This window comes from Monomorium pharaonis, chromosome 1 (genome assembly GCF_013373865.1).
Source record: "Monomorium pharaonis isolate MP-MQ-018 chromosome 1, ASM1337386v2, whole genome shotgun sequence".
Taxonomy (NCBI): Eukaryota; Metazoa; Arthropoda; class Insecta; order Hymenoptera; family Formicidae; genus Monomorium; species Monomorium pharaonis.
Window position 1 is genome coordinate 32,894,420 of NC_050467.1, and position 20,706 is coordinate 32,915,125.

The 20,706-nt window shown below is 40.3% G+C and overlaps 1 protein-coding gene across 3 annotated transcripts in view; it reads left to right on the plus strand.

Moving 5' to 3' along the window:
- LOC118644825 overlaps positions 1-16,440 on the plus strand; it is a 42,758-nt gene extending 26,318 nt beyond the window's left edge. Inside the window, exons 4-5 of one of the 3 annotated variants that reach the window (XM_036284456.1) lie at positions 14,358-14,505; positions 16,126-16,440. In XM_036284456.1, the coding sequence (XP_036140349.1) occupies positions 14,358-14,461 (104 nt within the window). In that variant the 3' untranslated portion in view covers positions 14,462-14,505; positions 16,126-16,440. Of the gene's footprint in view, positions 1-14,357; positions 14,736-16,125 lie in introns of those variants that run through there. The other 2 variants (XR_004962611.1, XM_036284457.1) reach the window with 2 other exon arrangements.
- The last annotated feature ends 4,266 nt before the right edge of the window (positions 16,441-20,706 follow it).

Consider the following 20,706-nt stretch of genomic DNA (forward strand, 5'->3'; position numbering starts at 1 on the left):
TTGGCAGTCCGTAACAATTTTAAACTTCACACCATGCAAATACACCCGAAATCTTCGCAACGCATATACTATTGCTAGTGTCTCCAGCTCGAAACTATGGTATCTACTTTCGGTTTCCGTTGTTCTCTTTGAGTAATAGAAAATGGGGTGTAACTTTAGGTCTTGCTTTTTCTGGAACAAAATCGCGCCGAATCCATGAGAGCTAGCGTCACAATGCAGTTCCGTGCTATCTCGTGGATTGTAAATGGATAGGATAGGAGTAGAAGCCAGCTTAGCCTTCAATTCTTCAAACGCCCTCAATTGGCACTCCTTAAACTCAAAAGCAACATCTTTCTTCAACAAATCATAAAGGGGTTTAGCTATCAAGGAAAACCTCTCAATAAACTTTCTAAAGTAAGAGCATAGTCCTACAAACCCTCGTACTTCTCTGACGTTCTTAGGCACAGGAAAGTTAAGTATGGCTTCGACTCCTTCCTTCGTCGGACTTATGCCCTTTTCCGAAATGATGTAGCCTAAATACTCTACCCTAGTGTATACAAACTTACATTTGTCTATTCTTAATTCTAGCAGGTTATTGACTAATACCCGAAACACTTTGCGCAATACACAGAGATGATGTTCAATAGTAGATGTCGCAATCATAAAGTCATCCATGTAGACCACCAGGTCACCTGAATCAATAAATTCACGTAAAACGTCATTAATGAATTTTTGAAATCTTAAAGGGGCCGTTTTAAGCCCGAACGGCATTTTTTCACACTCGTATTGCCCTAACGGCGTCACGAACGACGTGTATTTAATTGACTCTTTCGCGATTTTTATATGGTGGAAGCCATCCTTAAGATCGAGTAAAGTAAAGTACTTCTTATCCGCTAAGACGTCTAGCTGATCCTCGATCAAAGGCATAGGATAATTACTACGCAGTAGGTACTTGTTCAGCACGCGGTAATCGATACACATTCTATGTTCTCCGTTTTTCTTTTTGACTAAAACTATAGGTGATGAATACTCAGATTCACTAACCCTAATTACCTTTCTTTTAAGTAATTTATCTAACAAATCTCGCAAAACCTCTTTCTCTGTCCATGATAAACGTCTAGGCATGACAGAGAAGGGTTGGTGTTCTTTTAACTCTAGCTTTAATTCCGCGTTTACCACTGGAGCTTCAGGACGCTCTGGCCTTACGTACTCCTTCTCATAAATTTCGCGTATCTCGGTTTGTACAGTTATTGGCAATTCCGGGTTGACGTTCAACGCATGGGACGGTTGATCCCTTTCGTCAGATACATCGATACTTAAAATTTCTTCCACACATGCCTCCAATTGATCCTGGCGCTTTTGCAGAGTGTAACCTAGCGATCGCAGCGCATCACGTCCCAGAATTACTGTCGGCTTCATAGTATCGTTCGGGACTACCAACAGGGTAGTCTCGTCCTTAGTTGTACCATCACAGGACATTCTCGCTCTTACAGCACCTAAAATTCTTAGTTGAGAATTATTGATTCCACAAAATCGGGTACTTAACCCTTCCGCATTTCGCATAATATTATGGGGTACAGACTTTATTTTGATAAAACTTACGGCGCTTCCGGTATCGAATAACGAATCAAGTTCTAGACTCACGCAATTAGGTTCGTTTGACAGTTCGTACTTTACGTTCCGTATATAGTTGTCTCCTTCTGAAGACATAACCTCTACGTTTGACACTTGCTCCTTGGTCTCTGATTTCTCCTGGGTTGCGGCGGCTTTACAATTCTTCGAGATGTGGCCCTGAGCACCGCAGCTGAAGCAGGCACCTTGCTCCCTTTTCGGCTGCCTGCAATTCCTTGCCAGGTGTCCTAGACTGTTGCAGTTGTAGCAGCGAATGACCCCTCTCGCCGCCTTATCGTCGTCTGTGCCGCTAGCCTTATCATCTTTGGCAATGGAATTATTCGACTTCTTCTTGATAACGGGACCAACATTTGGTCCGGTCTTCTGTCGCATCGTGATTTTTTCAAAGGCCTCCAGTAAACTTTCTTTGGACTTGAGCTTTTGAATACGAGCTTGGTCCCTCAGTGTAGTATCGGGTATCCCTTCTATAATATATTCCACGACGTCTTCTTCTTCTACAGGAACCTTATTCGCCAAAATTACTTTGTCGTGGAGATATTCGCTGAATGATTCTCCATGCTTCCATATGCGCTTCTCAAACTCCTTCCTGAGGACCATCTTGCTAACCTTGTGTCGAAACATACTCTTCATTTCCGCCAGCAGCTGTTCTAAAGACATCTCTAAAAATTCAGATTTCGAGAATAGCCAGTCAAGCGCTTTACCTTTGAGCCTTGAGCCAATCAATAATCTCGTTGCTTTATCATCTAGCGCATACGTTGCTTTGAGCAACCTCAGTTGACGCTCCCATCGATCAAAGTCTACGTCTGTTCCGCTGAAAGGTGGTAATAACTCGGCGACCGAATTGATATTTACCCTGGGCCTAGAGTTAGCTTCTACCTCTTCTGACCCGGAAGGCACAACAGGTGTGGACACATCTCGCAGGTTAGCACTTCGCATCATATCCAGTTCCCGACGGACGATTTCCAACTCTCGCTCCATCAGGCGCCTCTCTTTCTCACGTATCTCCAACTCACGCATCAGGATGGTGGTACATTCGGTAGGGTTCGGTCCTCCTGCTTCGTTTCCGTCCCCTAACCTCTCTGCACCTTGCGTATGTTGCTGTTCGTCGTGAGGATTCCCCTTCCTCACCTTGTTCATCCATGCCCCGGACGGATCTGCGGCTTTCAATCTCTCGATCAACTCATTCTTGGACCCGTTCGTCGAGCAGTTCATCTCGCGCAGCACGCCTTTTAGTTCTACCACCGTAAGACTGTTCGGGTCCATAATGGCGGTTTCTCACTGACACAACTTTCTTTGAGAATGTACTTTATCTCTTTCGCACGTAAACCCTCCTTGTAACGTCTCTGATCTCTTCGAAACGCTCGCGATGCACACAGCAGACTCGCAAAGCACACAGTCGACACGCACGAGACACGCCGTCCTCGATGCACACAGCAACGGCACGTAACGCCCGCGTTCTAGAAGTTTCTCTCTCCTTCTCGCAACTTCTCTTTGAGTCTCCGCTGGCACACAGCTCCCACGGATTCGCCGAATTTTTTAAAACGCTTGCGACGCACACAGCAGACTCGCAAAGCACACAGTTGACACGCACGAGACACGCCGTCCTCGATGCACACAGCAACGACGCGTCACGCCCGCGTTCTAGAAGTTTCTCTCTTCTTCGTAACGATTTCCTTCGAACATCCGCTGGCACACAGCTCCCACGGACTCGCCGAACTGTTTCGATCACGCAGCTCAGATCCCACTTCTGAGAACTGTAATGTATAATTTTATTAATCTCGCGTCTGTGAGTTTTATCTTTATAATCGGGCTGCCGAGTCAGATCGACGCACGTTGTGTCTTGCCGGTCGTTCCGCCATACTGCTTCACTGTCGTCTTCTCTCCCGCGCCCTCTCTCGAGTCCTCGCACGAGGCCTCTCGCCCATACACGAACAGACTTACATACGCACGGACAGACTCATACAAAAGCTTCAGACGTGTAACTCGCTTACAAACCAAGGTAACATTAGTTATACTTAGACACAAATTAACTTCTCTACAAAAATAATGATATCTCTAAATTTTTTGCGCCAATTATACACTGAGGAAAAAAAAATATTTTTGATCAAATTCAACCTAAGTGATATTTTCTTTTAAGGAAAAAAATTCACAAATACAAGATAAATTTTTTTCAAATTCAACCTAAGTGGTACATATTTTTCTGGATGGAAAAAATCAAATTCATTTATATATCAAATAAATTCAAGTTAATACTTTTAATCGAATTCAACCTAAGTGATATTTTCTTTTAAGGACAAAAAATCACACATTCAAGATAAAACTTTTTTGATTTAACATAATGAGGAAAAAGAATAATACTGGATTCAAATAAATATTTATTTGAATGGTATTAATCATACATTTTATTAAAAATAAATAATGAATATTTATTTCAAACAAATAACATTTTTTTAATTATAAAAAGTATTACTTTTTTGAAATAAATATTTATTTTTAATAAAATTTGTGATTAGTACCATTCAAATAAATATTTATTTGAATCTTTTTCCCTCAGTGTAAGCCCACATAGTATATATATTACTTGGGTTGAATTAGGTTGAATTTGATTCGTAGGTATATATCACTTAGGTTGAATTAAATTGTTAGGAAGCATATCGACGAAAAATAAAAGAGATAATAAATGCAAAAACAATTGTCAAGAACTATATTGGCAAGAAATAAAGGAGATAATATTGAGCTGGCAAATAAGTTTTAATACAAATAAATTATAGATATTACAAATAAATACTTTAATACAAATAAATATTTTACTACAAAAACTTGGCGCTGCTAAACCGAATAATTTGCTTTAATACAAAATCATATTCTTACAATCTATCTAACTTACATACTAAAATAATACATATACACACGCATGAGAGAGAGAGAGGAGAGAGATAGAGAGTGCGGAATTCGAACGTACTCACGCTTAAGAGACAAATATTAATCGCTTTCTTAAAAGTAAATCGCTTTCTTATAAACTAAATTTACATACTAAACTTAAATAAGTAAATCGCTTCCTTATAAACTAAGTTATATACTAAACACACACACACACACACACACACACACACACACACACACACACACACACACAAAAGAGAAAAAGGAAAAGAGCTGGCAAATTATTCGGTTTAGCAGCGCCAAGTTTTTGTAGTAAAATATTTATTTGTATTAAAGTATTTATTTGTAATATCTATAATTTATTTGTATTAAAACTTATTTGCCAGCTCAATATTATCTCCTTTATTTCTTGCCAATATAGTTCTTGACAATTGTTTTTGCATTTATTATCTCTTTTATTTTTCGTCGATATGCTTCCTAACAATTTAATTCAACCTAAGTGATATATACCTTCGAATCAAATTCAACCTAATTCAACCCAAGTAATATATATACTATGTGGGCTTACACTGAGGGAAAAAGATTCAAATAAATATTTATTTGAATGGTACTAATCACAAATTTTATTAAAAATAAATATTTATTTCAAAAAAGTAATACTTTTTATAATTAAAAAAATGTTATTTGTTTGAAATAAATATTCATTATTTATTTTTAATAAAATGTATGATTAATACCATTCAAATAAATATTTATTTGAATCCAGTATTATTCTTTTTCCTCATTATGTTAAATCAGAAAAGTTTTATCTTGAATGTGTGATTTTTTGTCCTTAAAAGAAAATATCACTTAGGTTGAATTCGATTAAAAGTATTAACTTGAATTTATTTGATATATAAATGAATTTGATTTTTTCCATCCAGAAAAGTATGTACCACTTAGGTTGAATTTGAAAAAAATTTATCTTGTATTTGTGAATTTTTTTCCTTAAAAGAAAATATCACTTAGGTTGAATTTGATCAAAAATATTTTTTTTTCCTCAGTGTATAATTGGCGCAAAAAATTTAGAGATATCATTATTTTTGTAGAGAAGTTAATTTGTGTCTAAGTATAACTAATGTTACCTTGGTTATATAATTTTTCTTTAAAAAAAATATATATATATATATATATCACTTGAGTTGTCAAAAGTATTATCTTAGATTATGTGGTTTTTTCCTTAAAGAAGCCCATACAGCATATATTACTTGAGTTGAATTAAATTGAATTTGATAAAATATGTAAAATTTGATTTTTTCTATCCAAAGATATGTACCACTTAGGTTAAATCATTAAAGTTTTATCTTGAATTTGTGATTTTTTTCCTTAAAAGAAAATATCACTTAGGTTGAATTTGATCAAAAGTATTAGCTTGAATTTATCTTTTTTAAAAAGGTAATTTTGTTTTGGATATCACGCATTTTGTTGTGTTTTTTTAAACCACAGGTTTAAATTTGATTTCAAAAGTATTAATTTGAATTTATTTGATATATAAATAAATTTGATTTTTTTCATTCAAAGGTATGTACCACTTAGTTTGAATTTGATCAAAGAAAAACCATACACTTGACGCCTTTTTTATCTTTTTTAAAAAGGTAATTTTGTTTTGGATATCACGCATTTTATTGTTTTTGTAAACCACTTAGGTTTAAATTTGATCAAAGTATCAGCTTGAATTTATTTAATATATAAATAAATTTGATTTTTTCTATCCAAAAGTATGTACCACTTAGGTTGAATTTCATTAAATTAAAGCGAATATTTTAATCATTGATTGATAAATTGCATTATGCACAAATATAACTTTATACAATTTTATTGTGAATAAAAAGAACATTTACACATAATGCAAATAATCAATCAAACTCTTAAAAATTTCTCAATTTATCGACCGTGTTCTTTACGCGAGTACGCGGCTTGCGAGCATCCGAGGTTATCGGATCTCAGAAACGGCTAAACCGATCGACTTCTAACTAGGCTCAATCGAAAACTTGGAATCAATTTTTTATAATTACATTGCTGAACATATCAATCAGAAACTCGCTTCAAAATTTTTAATTACGATTACATTGCTAAACATATTTATAAAAATTTGTATTTATAATTTATCAAATTAACAATAAATATATACTTTGCTAAATATATATTATTTATCATCAACTTTCTCTAAGAATAATATATAAATATCTTTAGCACCTCTAGGCCATTGCTTTTTTGTAACTTGCACATCATCTGCTTCAATCCAATTGCTATACGAACCTTCTTTACACATGCTTGTAAAATGACCCTCTTCAATGCATGAACCACGATGGAATATAGCGTTCATAACTTTATATACTTGTCCAGCTATTATTATTTTACTTGTCGGGATAGCGCATAAATTAAATTTTTGTGGTACTTTTATTAAACTACCATTTTGTAATAAAAATAGACTTAAACGTATAATTACTATTTGTTTTGTCAATTTTATTTCTTTTTTAAATAACAATTCATTTCCTTCACAACGTTCACATGATTTATCATGTAAATCAAACCAATGTGAAAATAATATATTTAAGGGGATGCTGGAGTCGTCTGTTTTACCGACAAAAACACAATAATTTTTGTTTAATAATATCTTTTTATTTCTTTTAAGTATTTGGAAATCCTTCTTCAGAATGAAAATATACGCATTACTACCAGTCTGTGGGGTGGAGTTTATACCAAAAACCAAAAAAAGTTGTTAATTTGCGGTATTTTTAGTCGAGTGTGGTGTCTGGAGCTGTCACATTGTAAACATATCTGCTTAATATAAAAGATCTACAGTTTGTACTTACAAAATTCGTATCCACAGACTGATAGACGACATGAACAAACACTGTCGACTTTCGAAAATTAGGTTTTGATGCCTAATTGAGAAATAAATGTTAAACGAAAATTTGTGCTTGCATACGTGTTTACATACGTGAAAGACTGATAAAAGTAGAGCATAAACAGCACAAAATTAGTTTCCGAGTATCGTGATAGATGGCAGTGCATTTAGACGAGAAATATTAGGTAATAATGATTTATCGACCGCGTTATCGACTGCACTCACACGACGCTATACAAGATGTCGGAAAATATATAGGTCAACCCTCATAAAGATAGAAGGAGGTATAAATATGAAAAAATACGGTAATGTTTTGCAAGCTGCGTTTCAAAATTTATTACTAGTACCTCAAAACTTATAGCGTAGATGACATAAGCTATACATTTTAGCGAATTTTGGAGCGCAATCTAAAGGCGGAAGCACAGATTTCTGCATAATGCATAACACATAAAAGAATTAATAAATTAGATATATTTATTTCTATCCTGAAAAGTGAAGTAGACGATTTTAATTGATTGATTCTTTTATGCGTTATACAAAAAAAGTCTGTGCTTTTACTCTAAGTGTACGCACCAGCGGTACGGGTAGCAAGAATGGATAAAAATAAAACAAAAAGAATTATATAATGGAACAATACGCTGAAACTATTGATATCATGATAAAATGTGACACAAAATAATATATTTATACTTTCTAAATAATAAAAAAGATATTATTACTAAAAATGTTCTGTCTTGCAGCAAGTATAAGACCCTGCACACATTAAAAAAAAATAAAGGAAAATAAATGTTACAGATAGAAAATATTTTATTTTTTTAAATTTCAGATTTGAAAAACACCTATTACATCAATAAGACAAATTTTACACTCTACATACGTACGCACCGCGCTATCTAAGTAATAATAAATCGCAGGAATGGATGGAAGGGATAATTTTATAACATTCAGGAATTGTTGTAAAATTTATTATTACAAAAAACTTTTCACGACATAACATTTGCTACTGTTAGTGGTGGAACTAGCATATACATCACATATACATTACAATTTGGTTTTTGAACAGTTCCAATTGTGGGGTACACACCCCAGCAACATTATAAATACTCGTGGCCTATACAACAAAAAAATGTCAAAACATCGAATATGCAAACAAAATCTGGTGATACTTTACGGCGCCGACAATTACAATACTATCCTATATATGCATACGCGAAATCTTAAAGTAATTATAAATCGCAGGAATAAATGGAACAGATAATTTTATAAAGCTAAAGACGAAGCGCAATCGGCAGTATACCCTATGAAACCTGACTAAAACGAAGAATAACTTCCGCGATAAAACGCAGATTTTGTTACAATCGCATGCTGTTATAAAAATGCAATTGACCAGTAATTTACTTATTTTAAAGTACTGCTGCACTGAAAAAAGTTATTAAATTTGATTAAATTTTTTCAATTTAACTACTGTATTTCAGTTAAATATGTAGATACTTGAATTGAAGTTCAAGTATTTTATGTGAAATGCATAAATTGAGTTCAAAAAATTTGATTACATTTTTTCAATACTATTCATGTATCTCAGTTAAATGTATAAGTACTTAAATTGAAGTTTAAATATTTTATGTATTTAAGAAATGCATTAATAATTGAATTGAAAAAATTTAATCAAGTTGAAAAATTTAGACTAATTAACAACTATTTTTTCACTGTATCAGTCCTTGCAATATTCAAAATAAGTTTTAATAACTGTCCAATGTTAGTCCAATATTACAGCTTCTTGAGGATACACGCTACGCGTGTATATCCACATTTCACGTTAGCAAGATACTTATATAATCCAATCGAAATGCTCTAATGCTTATTTTAAAGAACTTAAATCACATATACTATATTGGACCACGCAATGCGCATAGTATGATCCTTATTAATGAAAAAATATAGGACATAATAGACGACTTTGAAACTATTTTTTTAAACAAACATAATTTTATTTCAGCATATTATTGCCCGCAAATTATATCCCAACGTTATTATAATTTATTAATACAAATCGTTTATTTTTTGAGACTATTAATTTTTTTCCTTCTTTTACCATTTTATCACTTGCACGGAAACAACAATTTCGCGGTCCAGTAGTATAACATATTCTTTAGGCATTAGAACATTATGATTGTATTTGAAAGTAATTCCAAACTGTCAGAAAAACTAAAAAAAAATCCTAGTTGGATTGGTTAGTGTCGGTATTGCAAAAAACGGAGGTACACGAAACAAAATACTCGCCGTTGCTGGATTACGATGCTACCCGCAACAGTAAGAAATGTTATGCTTTTTTCAAGGCAATATGCTGTAAGTAATTAAAATACTTGTAAAATTCTAAGAAATGACAATCCAACATAACATTGTATCAATTAAAGGAACGACTTTGCTGTTCAACGCTACATAAGGTTTACGATTTTTTACATTAGAGCACTTCGAGTAGATTTGAAAGTAATTCCTAAATCTTATTTAATAAAAAAAAACCCTACTTGGGTTGGTAAGTATCCACTCGCAACAGTAGGAAATGCTTTGAAAAGCAAAACATTTCCTACTGTGTAGGTGAGACAAGCGTATGCATTACATTATAATTTACGGTTAGGGGTAAACACTTCATCAACATTACAGATACTTCTGACGTATGATGTACGGTAGACAAATTTCAAAACATCGATTATGCATCAAAATCTAGTGATGCTTTACGGCGCCGACGATCGCAATACCGTCTTTGCATGTACATGCATACGCGCTATTTTAAAGTTATTATAAATCGCAGGAATAAATGGAACGGATAATTTTATAAAGCTAAAGACAAAGCGCAATCGACAGTGTACCCTATGAAATCTGAGTGAAACAAAGAATTAAGGGGATCCTAAAGTCGAGGCCGAACTCTGACGGAGTTGCAGCGCCGCCTAAACGGAATTAAAAAATCGATAACTTATCGACATTTTTAATTCGATAACTTATTGACATTTTTAATTCCGCTCTGTATTACCCTCCAATTATGCATGCAGAACAGGTTTGTGTCCAAACTCAATCTCGATAGAGTGAGATAGAGAAAGAAAGAGAGAGAGAGAGAGAGAGAGAGTAAACCAAAAAGGATAGACTATCTCCGTCTCTATCGAGAAATGAAAATGTGTTCGGTTCTCAATCTGAATCTGGACAGACTTGATGTAGAGCAGCATATACATATACATGTTGTGCTCTGTATATAAACAAAAAATATTTTTTCCAATACCATCTAAATATAGACGCTTCAAGAATTATTTTTACTTGTGCCGTCTAAATAGATGCATTTGATTTAAATTTTTGTTTCTAGTACCATCTAAATAGATGCTTCAAAAAATATTAATTTTACCTGTGCCATCTAAATAGATGCATCTGGTTTAAATATTTGTTTCCAGTATCATCTAAATAAACGCTTCAGGTATTATTAATTTTACCTGTGCCGTCTAAATAGATGTATCTGGTTTAAATATTTTTTCCTGTACCATCTAAACAGATGCTTCAGGAATTATTCATTTTACCAGTGCCGTCTAAATAGATGCATCTGGTTTAAATATTTGTTTTCAGTATCATCTAAATAAACGCTTCAGGTATTATTAATTTTACCTGTGCCGTCTAAATAGATGTATCTGGTTTAAATATTTTTTCCTGTACCATCTAAACAGATGCTTCAGGAATTATTCATTTTACCAGTGCCGTCTAAATAGATGCGTCTGGTTTAAATATTTGTTTTCAGTATCATCTAAATAAACGCTTCAGGTATTATTAATTTTACCTGTGCCGTCTAAATAGATGTATCTGGTTTAAATATTTTTTCCTGTACCATCTAAACAGATGCTTCAGAAATTATTCATTTTACCAGTGCCTTCTAAATAAATGCATCTGGTTTAAATACTTTTTCCTGTACCATCTAAACAGATGCTTCAGGAATTATTCATTTTACCAGTGCCCTCTAAATAGATGCATCTGGTTTAAATATTTGTTTCCAGTATCATCTAAATAAACGCTTCAGGTATTATTAATTTTACCTGTGCCGTCTAAATAGATGTATCTGGTTTAAATATTTTTTCCTGTACCATCTAAACAGATGCTTCAGAAATTATTCATTTTACCAGTGCCTTCTAAATAAATGCATCTGGTTTAAATACTTTTTCCTGTACCATCTAAACAGATGCTTCAGGAATTATTAATTTTACCTGTGCCGTATAAATAAATGCATCTGGTTAAAATATTTATTCTTACTTATTTCTTGAGTACAGTTTCTCCAAAGCTCCATTGTATTTATCTTCTTTAATAACTGCCACCTGCGAAAAAAATAAACATATAATATACAATAATAAACAGAGAAGTGTGTTACAATAAAAATCAACATACATAATAAAATATAAAACTTAATATAAAAGTTAAAGATTTCTTTGTAATCTTGTACTTTACTCAAACAATATTTGTGCAAATAATAAAATATTCTGTAGTTAGATTTACTCAAAACATTTTTTCGAACAAGTAATTTGAGAGATAATTATGGTAAGATTGTTACACATTACCCACACGGCACATATCTTTCAGAAATCCTTCAAGATATCTAACAGGTGTCTTCTGTCAGATATCTTTCAGAAAGCTTTTTGAAAGATGTGATATATGGATACTTTCTCTCAAATATTTAAAATTTTTCTATACAAAAAAATTGTGATACAGACTGTTTGTCTGTCTGTCTGTCTGTCTGTCTGTCTGTCTGTCTGTCTGTCTATCTATTTATCTGTCTGTATATTTGTCAAACGTCTGATATCTTACATTACATTTATTCATATACTAACCTTTATATCCATCTTTTTTTTCGGGAGAGCCTGGTGGCAAACAGAGGCACTGTTTTTGCACTGTGTACACGTTGTAAATAATTTTTTTTTTTATTTCACAATATATCGCACTCAATATAAATATACTTTTGTGACAGATCTATGTGATCTGATTGTTGTCAACGTAAAGTCGCGTTGCGCCGCGCCACGCCGCTGTCGCACTCTATTAGGGTTGGTTCACATTTGGTCTGTTCGTTTTGACAAAATTCATTTGTTTTATTCTAACTTATTGCAATAGTGCAGCAGTGCAGCGAAAACGAACAGACCAATTGTGTCAGTGCCGGCTCCTATCGTTGCCAATACGTACCGTATAGTGAACTGACTCTTTTTACTCTGCTATCACCATAGATTTTATATATGGCTGTCACTCTGGGTACGTTTTTAAATTCGCAACAGATACAGCCAGACACGCCAGAGTATCATTCCATCTTTGTTACTTATGGAAAGTTGAACAAAGATAGCAGTGGTTGCGTTCAGGAAACACAAGTGATCAGTGAGCGATCAGTGATTATTGGTCCTTACTGTTAAATCTTTAAATTTGGACCAATTATATTAGCGAATTACTCAACTGTTGTACAACTGTTGAGTGTCCTGAACGCAACCAGTGTATCCAGCTACATCCGTTGCGAATTTAAGAACGCACCCTCTGTTACAGCAGGGAATTGATCGTGTAATTTTTCATGTGAAAAGTTTCACTTAAACTCAACTATGTCAACCAATGGAATCAGTGAGTTCGCGTGAAACTTTTATCTCATTGGTTAAAATCGTTGAGTTCGCGTGAAACTTTTTACATAGAAAATTACACGATTGATCCTTAGAAGGTCGATTTCAAAAGAAAGTGACAATTTAAAAAATGAGCAGCATTGTCTCCACTGATTGGTGTATACTTTTAGGATTAACGATATACACCAATCATTGTTGCTTTTCACATTTTCACTCAAAAATACAGAATCGATTGCCTGGATAGTAGCGTGTATGCATGTAAATGTATACACGTAAAACTTCGCGTTATTCATTTATACAGTACAATATTTCGTACTGTTCATAGCATGTAATTAATTTTTATAGACAAATGTGGAAAAGTAACGAACAATCGGAATCCATAATTTTTACAAAATTGCATCTAAGGTGTTTATTATAAAATTTTTAAATTTATTTTAACATTTTTTAAATACAAATTTTAAGTATAAATATATTATTTTTTGTAAAAAAGTAATTATTATTTAAATTAAAAAATAGTCTCTTGAAAAAAAAAGTTATTTAAATAAATAATAATTACACTTAAAAAAAAATTTTTTTTACATATATTTTAGTCAAAATATTTTAGTCTTTTATTTTCAAAAATAATATTTTTTTATATGCAATTAATTTAATATATTATATTAATTTAATATATTTTTGTAAATAGAATACATTCATAAATTAAAAAACTTAAATTTAACTAAATATTTATTTTTTAAAAATTTATTTTTAATGTTCATTTTTAAAATTATTTTAATAATTGTTTAAAATAAATGTTTTATAAGAATACAAAAACATGACTTTGTGGTAGAAAAACCATTAATTTTTATTTAAAAAAAATTTTTTATTTACACTTTTATTTTAAATTTTTATCAGTGAAGCTTTTATATATAAACTTTTGACAAAAATAATACTCTAAAATAAAGTACTTTAAAATAAAATAATTATAATTGCAAAAATATAAAGAAAAAGTAATTTATAATCCATGTAATTTAATTATATTATTTTGTTATATACTATCTGTTTTCCCTTATATTTTCTCATTTTTTTTTTTTAAATTCTTTTATATGGCACCATAAAAGGAATCGAACCTGCGCGATAATAATAAGTATACACCAACATTGTTAGAAAAATATGTGATATTTGCGACAATTATGTGATATTTGTTACAAATACAACACATTTTAGTATTAGTGTAACCGCGCCGCTACGTTCCGACAATGTGATTTTATGTTTCTGTATTTATTATAACATCTTTTGTATGTCTCTCTTTTTCTCTCACTCTAACTATACTTTCGACAAGCTGGCCGAGCAACGATGTTCTTTTGTTTTTCGGGTAGGCCTCGCGATTTTCGCATCTAAGTGTCGCGTAGTCATTGTTGCAACTTCGCAAGATGTCTCGCGAGGAGAACGTGAACGAGGATCAAAAAATGCCACGAGGTGAAGAAGATGTGGTGGATAAAAAACCGCCACCGATTACACGTAAAAGTAAGTAATTTATAGTACATATGTTATATGTTATATGTTATATATTATATATTATATGTTACACACACACACACACATACATGCTTGCGTGCGAGAGAAAAAGAGAGAAAGAGAGAGAGAGAGAAAAGCGTTTATTAGGCGTTCTAGGGCAAGCCCTCTAAGAACGTACCAGACAGAGAATACAAAGTAATAGTTGAGCTGTGACAAATAGTGCAGACAGACTAACAAAATAATGAGATAACAAATAAAGAAATAACGAGAACAATGAGAACAATGTATATACGGATTATACGGAGACGTTCGAAAAGACATCAATAGTAAATAGATTTATAGGTATAAACGCATGGACAGAGCAAAATATATCGGCGCGTAGAAATAATATGATACAAAATAAAATAAATTAATTAAATTAAATTAAATTAAATTAAATTAAATTAAGATTAAAATAGTCAGCATATGAGACGCAGAGCCGGGGCGGAGGTGCAACACAGAACAGAAGGCGCATAAAAGTTCGAGTCAGAAACGTTAAAGAAAAATTATAGAAAAATTAATACGGTATAGTTCAGGCAGGGGGAAAAATAGCACAATGCATACGGCAATGGCCGCAACTCATACGGACTCACGCCGTCGCAGATGATCAAAGAATTTGCGCTTGAAGGATCCCTGCGAGTCCGAGTCACGGATGGTAGATGGGAGGGAATTCCAGAGCGAGGAACCGACGCTGCAGAAAGATTGCTGGTAGGTAGTGGTACGACAGGAGGGAACGATGAGGCACGGAGGAGAGCGGGAGAGGGAGCGGGGGGGAATGTAGGGACGGAACAAGGAAGTAAGGTAAGATGGGGTGCCGGAGTGAATGATAGAGAAGAGGAAGCAGCCAGTCAGATATGTTCTTCGATCATCCGCGGACAGCCAGCCCAGTAGGTCGTAGTAAGACGAGACATGATCGTCCCAGCGCAAGCTAAAAATAAAGCGCACGCACGCGTTCAAGAGTCGCCTCAGCCTGAGCCTCTGTTGACCTGTTAGGTCGGTGAAGACAGCAGCGCAATAATCGAAGATGGGGAAGATCATGGAGGACACCATCTGCACGCGGAGCGGAGTAGCAAGGCTGTTTTTGAATTGCTTTAGTCGCCAGAGAATACAGTTGATCTTGTTGGCAGAGACTTTAATGTGTTCTGACCAATTGAGGGTGCTAGTTAGCGTGACTCCAAGGTCGGTTGCCTGATTGACCAGCTCAATGAGCTTGCCGCTTAGTTCAAGCACGATGTTGTGGGAGGTTGTTATACCGTTAATGTATTTGGCGCTGCCCAGAAGCATAGCCTTTGTTTTTCGGGCGTTTAGAAATAGATGGTTCCGCTCGGCCCAGCGCTCGACGGCAGCAATGTCCCCCCTGATCCCCCCCAGGGCCGACTCAAGGTCACTGGGTTTAAAGTGAATATATATATATATATATATATATATATATATATATATATATAGAGAGAGAGAGAGAGAGAGAGAGAGACAAGTGATAAAAAGTCGGATACTCTCGCCAAGATGAGTGAACCGCAGTGTCATTTTGGTGTATGGGTGTGTGTGCAATTATTTATTGTTTAGAGAATAATAATTTTTTTCTTATTACAGCGAGGAGTGACGGTGCCGTGATTACACGGAGCCGTCACTGCAACACATGTAGTAAGGATGCAAGGATGCCGCAGTCGACGGCGCCCGTACACAAACCGACGGCCGCGGCGCCCGTACGCAAATCGACGGCCGCGGCGCCCGTACGCAAATCGACGGCCGCGGCGCCCGTACGCAAATCGACGGCCGCGGCGCCCGTACGCAAATCGACGGCCGCGGCGCCCGTACGCAAATCGACAGCACCTCCTGAAAAAAAAGAAATAGAAGAAGGAGAAGAAGGAGAAGAAGGAGAAGAAGAAGAAGAAAGAGAAGAATATTTTGAAGATGAAATAGAAGAAAGACAAGGAGGAAGAGGAGGCAGAAGAGGCGGGAGAGGTGGAAGAGGACGAAGAGGCGGTAGAAGAGGAGGAAGAGGAGGCGGAAGAGGAGGAAGAGGAAGAGGAGGCCTTGTAACAAGAAATGTAAGTAATCTTTAACATTAGTTTATACATATTTGTCTATTTGTTCATCCTTTTATTTTATATCTTTTTTGTTTTGCAGCAACTTAACCATGCGGTGCGGCGGGCGATACAAAACGAAAGAAGAAAATATGCTGGAGGATATACGTATCCACATACTACGTATATTCCTCCAGCATATCAACTGCAGGCACCAACACCGTCTCCGGTCCAGCCGCCGCCGCCGCCGCCGCCGCAATATACGCCGCAAATGTATGGATATGCGTATCCATATACGTATCCATATAATTATGCCGACATCCCGACGGGGCGATTGCAGACCCGATACCGCGGGAAGTGCGGCAAAAGAATCACGACAACTCAAGATACGCCGACGCCCCGTCGAGGAGGAGACGACGCCCCGATGGCGGAGGATACGCCGGGCGAGGAGAAAAGAGTCGGGCGCGCAAGAAAGCGCCAGGATTCCCGTGCCCGGGGCCCATAATCATCGACCGCCGTGCGTGGATCGATCAGCCGGCGACAGCGTGGGCACCGCGCTCTGCGCGAAAATCGATTTTCGCGAAATCAACCAATAAGGGCCAGGAGCGCCGGAGGGTGGGGCGCGCCGCCGAGCGGCCCCCGCGAGATCCAGGATTCCTCACTCGTGCTGCGGAAGTAGACCTAAAAACTGTGTGTGCGTTCCACCATCCCGAGCCGAATTGTACGGAAGGACGCAGGGACGGAAGCAATCCCGACCCGGAGGAGGCCCGCAGGAGAGAGGCGAAGTGGTGAGACGAGCGTCACACATACTGTAAAGCCACCGATTTCGCGGGTTGGGCGAGCCGCGAGGAAATCGCGTACTTATCGCAAAATCTTTCGGCGTATTTATGAGAATCCCGAACTCGCGGATTCAACGGGGCATCGTCGTCTCGCCCGATCGCGCCCGTCCGCGTGATTTCGCTACGTGCTGTGTATTTCGTGATAGTTTCGCGTTGCGTGTGCGTTCCGATCCGCAGCCGAGTCAATTGTCGTTTCGTCCGGTCGTCGTGTCGCGGGTTATTCCCGCGCTGTTTCTTGTCGCGTCGTGGAAAAATTTAGTTGTTACTTTTGTATAATTTGGTCGATCGCACCGTTATTGCGAGCCCCTTCGGGGAGTGTACTCTGATAGTTATCGACGCAATCGTCGTAGACCGTCGGACTGTCGAATAACTCATAATTATTGCGCTTATCTTTCGCGAGAATTGTTAGAGCACGGGAGAACACGAGTCCGTCGCGCGCCGCGCGGGCTCGGAGTTGCGATCCGTCCCGTTCGCCCTTGGCGAGGTCATCCTGGCGGGAGTCGGCGTCCTCCAACGACGCCGGGTTAAGCGTAAGACAAGTCGGAGAGTTCCTGCGTACGCATCATAACCCGCTCGTTCAATATACCGTTCTCGCATTTGATACCCAGCGGATGCCAGCTGGTAACGCGCGCGAGCCGCCACCGCTCCGCAGAGTCGTCATCTACTGTAATTCTTACGGTCAAATACAACTGTTACTTTTTCTGTTACATTTGTGTCGTGTATGTAATTCTCTCGCCTTCCCGATTCCATCCGCCCGCACCGAACCTCCCCCTCTGCCATTTGAGGGCTGAGCAGCTGGATCTCGGAGCCGCTAACGCCCCGGTCGCCTAGCGTGCGCCCGTCTTTCCCGAGATTCAAGTATTGTAACATTTGTTTGCGAGTTGGTTCACACAGAGTGGTACGCTTAACGTACCTGGCGCCCAACTTAGTGTGACGTCGGGAAACCTCGCGAAGATCGTCGCTCCGACACCCGGGCGGCTCAGGGCCGCGACCAGGGACGGAGGCGAAGTTGGCCGTCGCTCGCGAGCGGCGGTTACACAGTACATTTCATCAGTTCAACACTTGCATACGTGTAATGTCGTGACATACATATGGCAACACGCAAAATTGACCGACGCTTCGTCGTTTTCGTAAACCTTTTTTTTTTGTTGTCATTTTTTTTCTTTTGGTAATCTAACCTTTTTTTTTTTTTTACGGAGTGGAAATCCTCATGGATCCCCGGGCCTCCGGGAATAGCCCGGGGTATGTCGGACTCCCGCCCCCTCGGGTGCGAATCGGACCTATGCGGTCTCGCTCCCTCGGAGTGCAACGGGCAGGCCTACCGACTAAAACCACTCTGGATGGCCGTCTGGGCGTTTCATCGGGCTCCCCGGGAACCGCTGTAGCATTACTTCCGGGGAGCCCGCGCCCCATGGGTCCGGCGACTCTTCCTCCCGTGGAGGGACGGGAGGGAGACAGAACCCCCTCCCGCCCCTCCCCAACCCGAGGGGGGCCATCCACCCCCCGGGTTTACCTCTCGCCGGGGTCGGTCGGCCGAGCGGGGATCCCGGTCCCCGCCCCGAACTTGTCGCGAAGGCCGCCTCCCCCGACCGCGCACCCCTCCCTCCGCTCCCCGACAGGGGGGAGAGAATCAGAGGGGGGGCGCGCAGCATCATGCCTCTCGCCCTGTCCCAACTCCCCGGGACCGGGCGGAGGGGGGCGGGCGGACGGGCGGCATCGCACGACGCGCTCGCCCGTCCACCCGCCTACACACCCCGGCTAGCGTCGAAGCTCCAGCGACGCGGGCCGGGGGAGGGCCGGGAGGCGCCGCCGTCGTCGACGCTATCGACGCAGCGCCGCCCCGCCCGTTCCACCTCTCAACGTCACCGCTCCCATCAGGCCGGAGCGGCGCGTGCCCAGCGCGGAGAGGAGGGGGGAGGCACGGGGCCCGCCCCCCACAAAGGAGGCGCACGAGCCCGGGCGCCAGACACCCCCACTCCTCCCCCCATCGACCATCCCGAGTACGGGGCCCCATTCACGCAACGAGGGCCCCCCCTGACCATCCGATCGGCGGCGGGGAGGCAAACGATGGGGGGAGCCCGACGCTAGTCGCGCCCGGCCATCCCCCCCGCAGCCCCCCCGCGCCGTCATCCTTCTCCCCTCCGGGTGATCTCCGCATCCCTAAGATGCGCCGGGACCCCCCGGAGGTAGCGGCGGCGGCGGCGGCGACCCTCGTCACCGCCCCGCCCACCCGCAGAGGGCGAGGAGGGCGGACTAACCTCCCCCCTCCTCACCCTCTCGTCCGCCTCCCTCCGCTCCGTGATCACGGAGCAGAAGTAGGCGAACGCCCTCCAGTTTTCCCCGGAGGCGATCGCGGCCCTCGCGAAGAGGTCCGACGGGCGAATAGCCTCCACCATCACCCGTCTCGCCTCGTCGTGCGCGGGACACGCCGACAGGGCGTGCTGCGCTGAGTCGGCCGCGTCCCCGCACTGATGGCACCCTGGGCCATCCTCCTTACCTATGCGGCACAGGTAGTCCCCAAAGCACCCGTGCCCGGAGACCACCTGCGCCGCATGGAAGGTCATCCTCCCCCTCACGCGGTCGATCCACCCGTGCAAGAGCGGGCTGACCGCCTCGATGACCCTCCGGCCGTAACGGAGGTCCCCCGCCAGGAGCCGGCGCTCCCACCGCGCCATCATCTCCCGGCGGGCGACCTCCTTCACCTCACTGACGGCCCGCGCCGTCGCCACCCCGCCCCCGCGCAGCCTCACCGCCCTGAGGGCCCAGTACGCGTCGGCCCTAGCCCGCGCGACCAGGTCCCAGGGCGGGACACACGCTAAGACGGCACCCGCCGCCGCCGCCACCGTACGGTACGACCTGGACAGGCGCACGGCCACCCTGCGCTCGGTCGAACGCAGGGGAGCCATCGCCCAGTCCAGGTCGCCACCCCTCCCCTCACGGGCCCAGATTGGCGCTCCGTAGAGCGCCATGGAGAGGATCACCGACGCGTACAACCGTCGGGTCCCCCCCCCCACGTTGGGGAGCAGCCGCGACAACGCCGCCGCGGCCCTCCCCAAGCGAGGCGCAAGGCGAGCGAAGTGCTCGCGGTACCGCCCCAAGGGGAGGACCCCCGGCGTCCGCCCACGTCCCGGCCGCGAGGAAGCCGTGGAGCCGGTCCTCATCCAGCTTTCCCACGGCCCACCTCTTAAACGGTCCGGGCGCGCCCCGGCGCCGGTCCGCCCATCCCCCGGGGGCACCCCCCCCCCCCGCCCACCGTTACATCCACCTCGATATACCGGTGGTCCGACAATGTTTCGAAGTCGTCCACG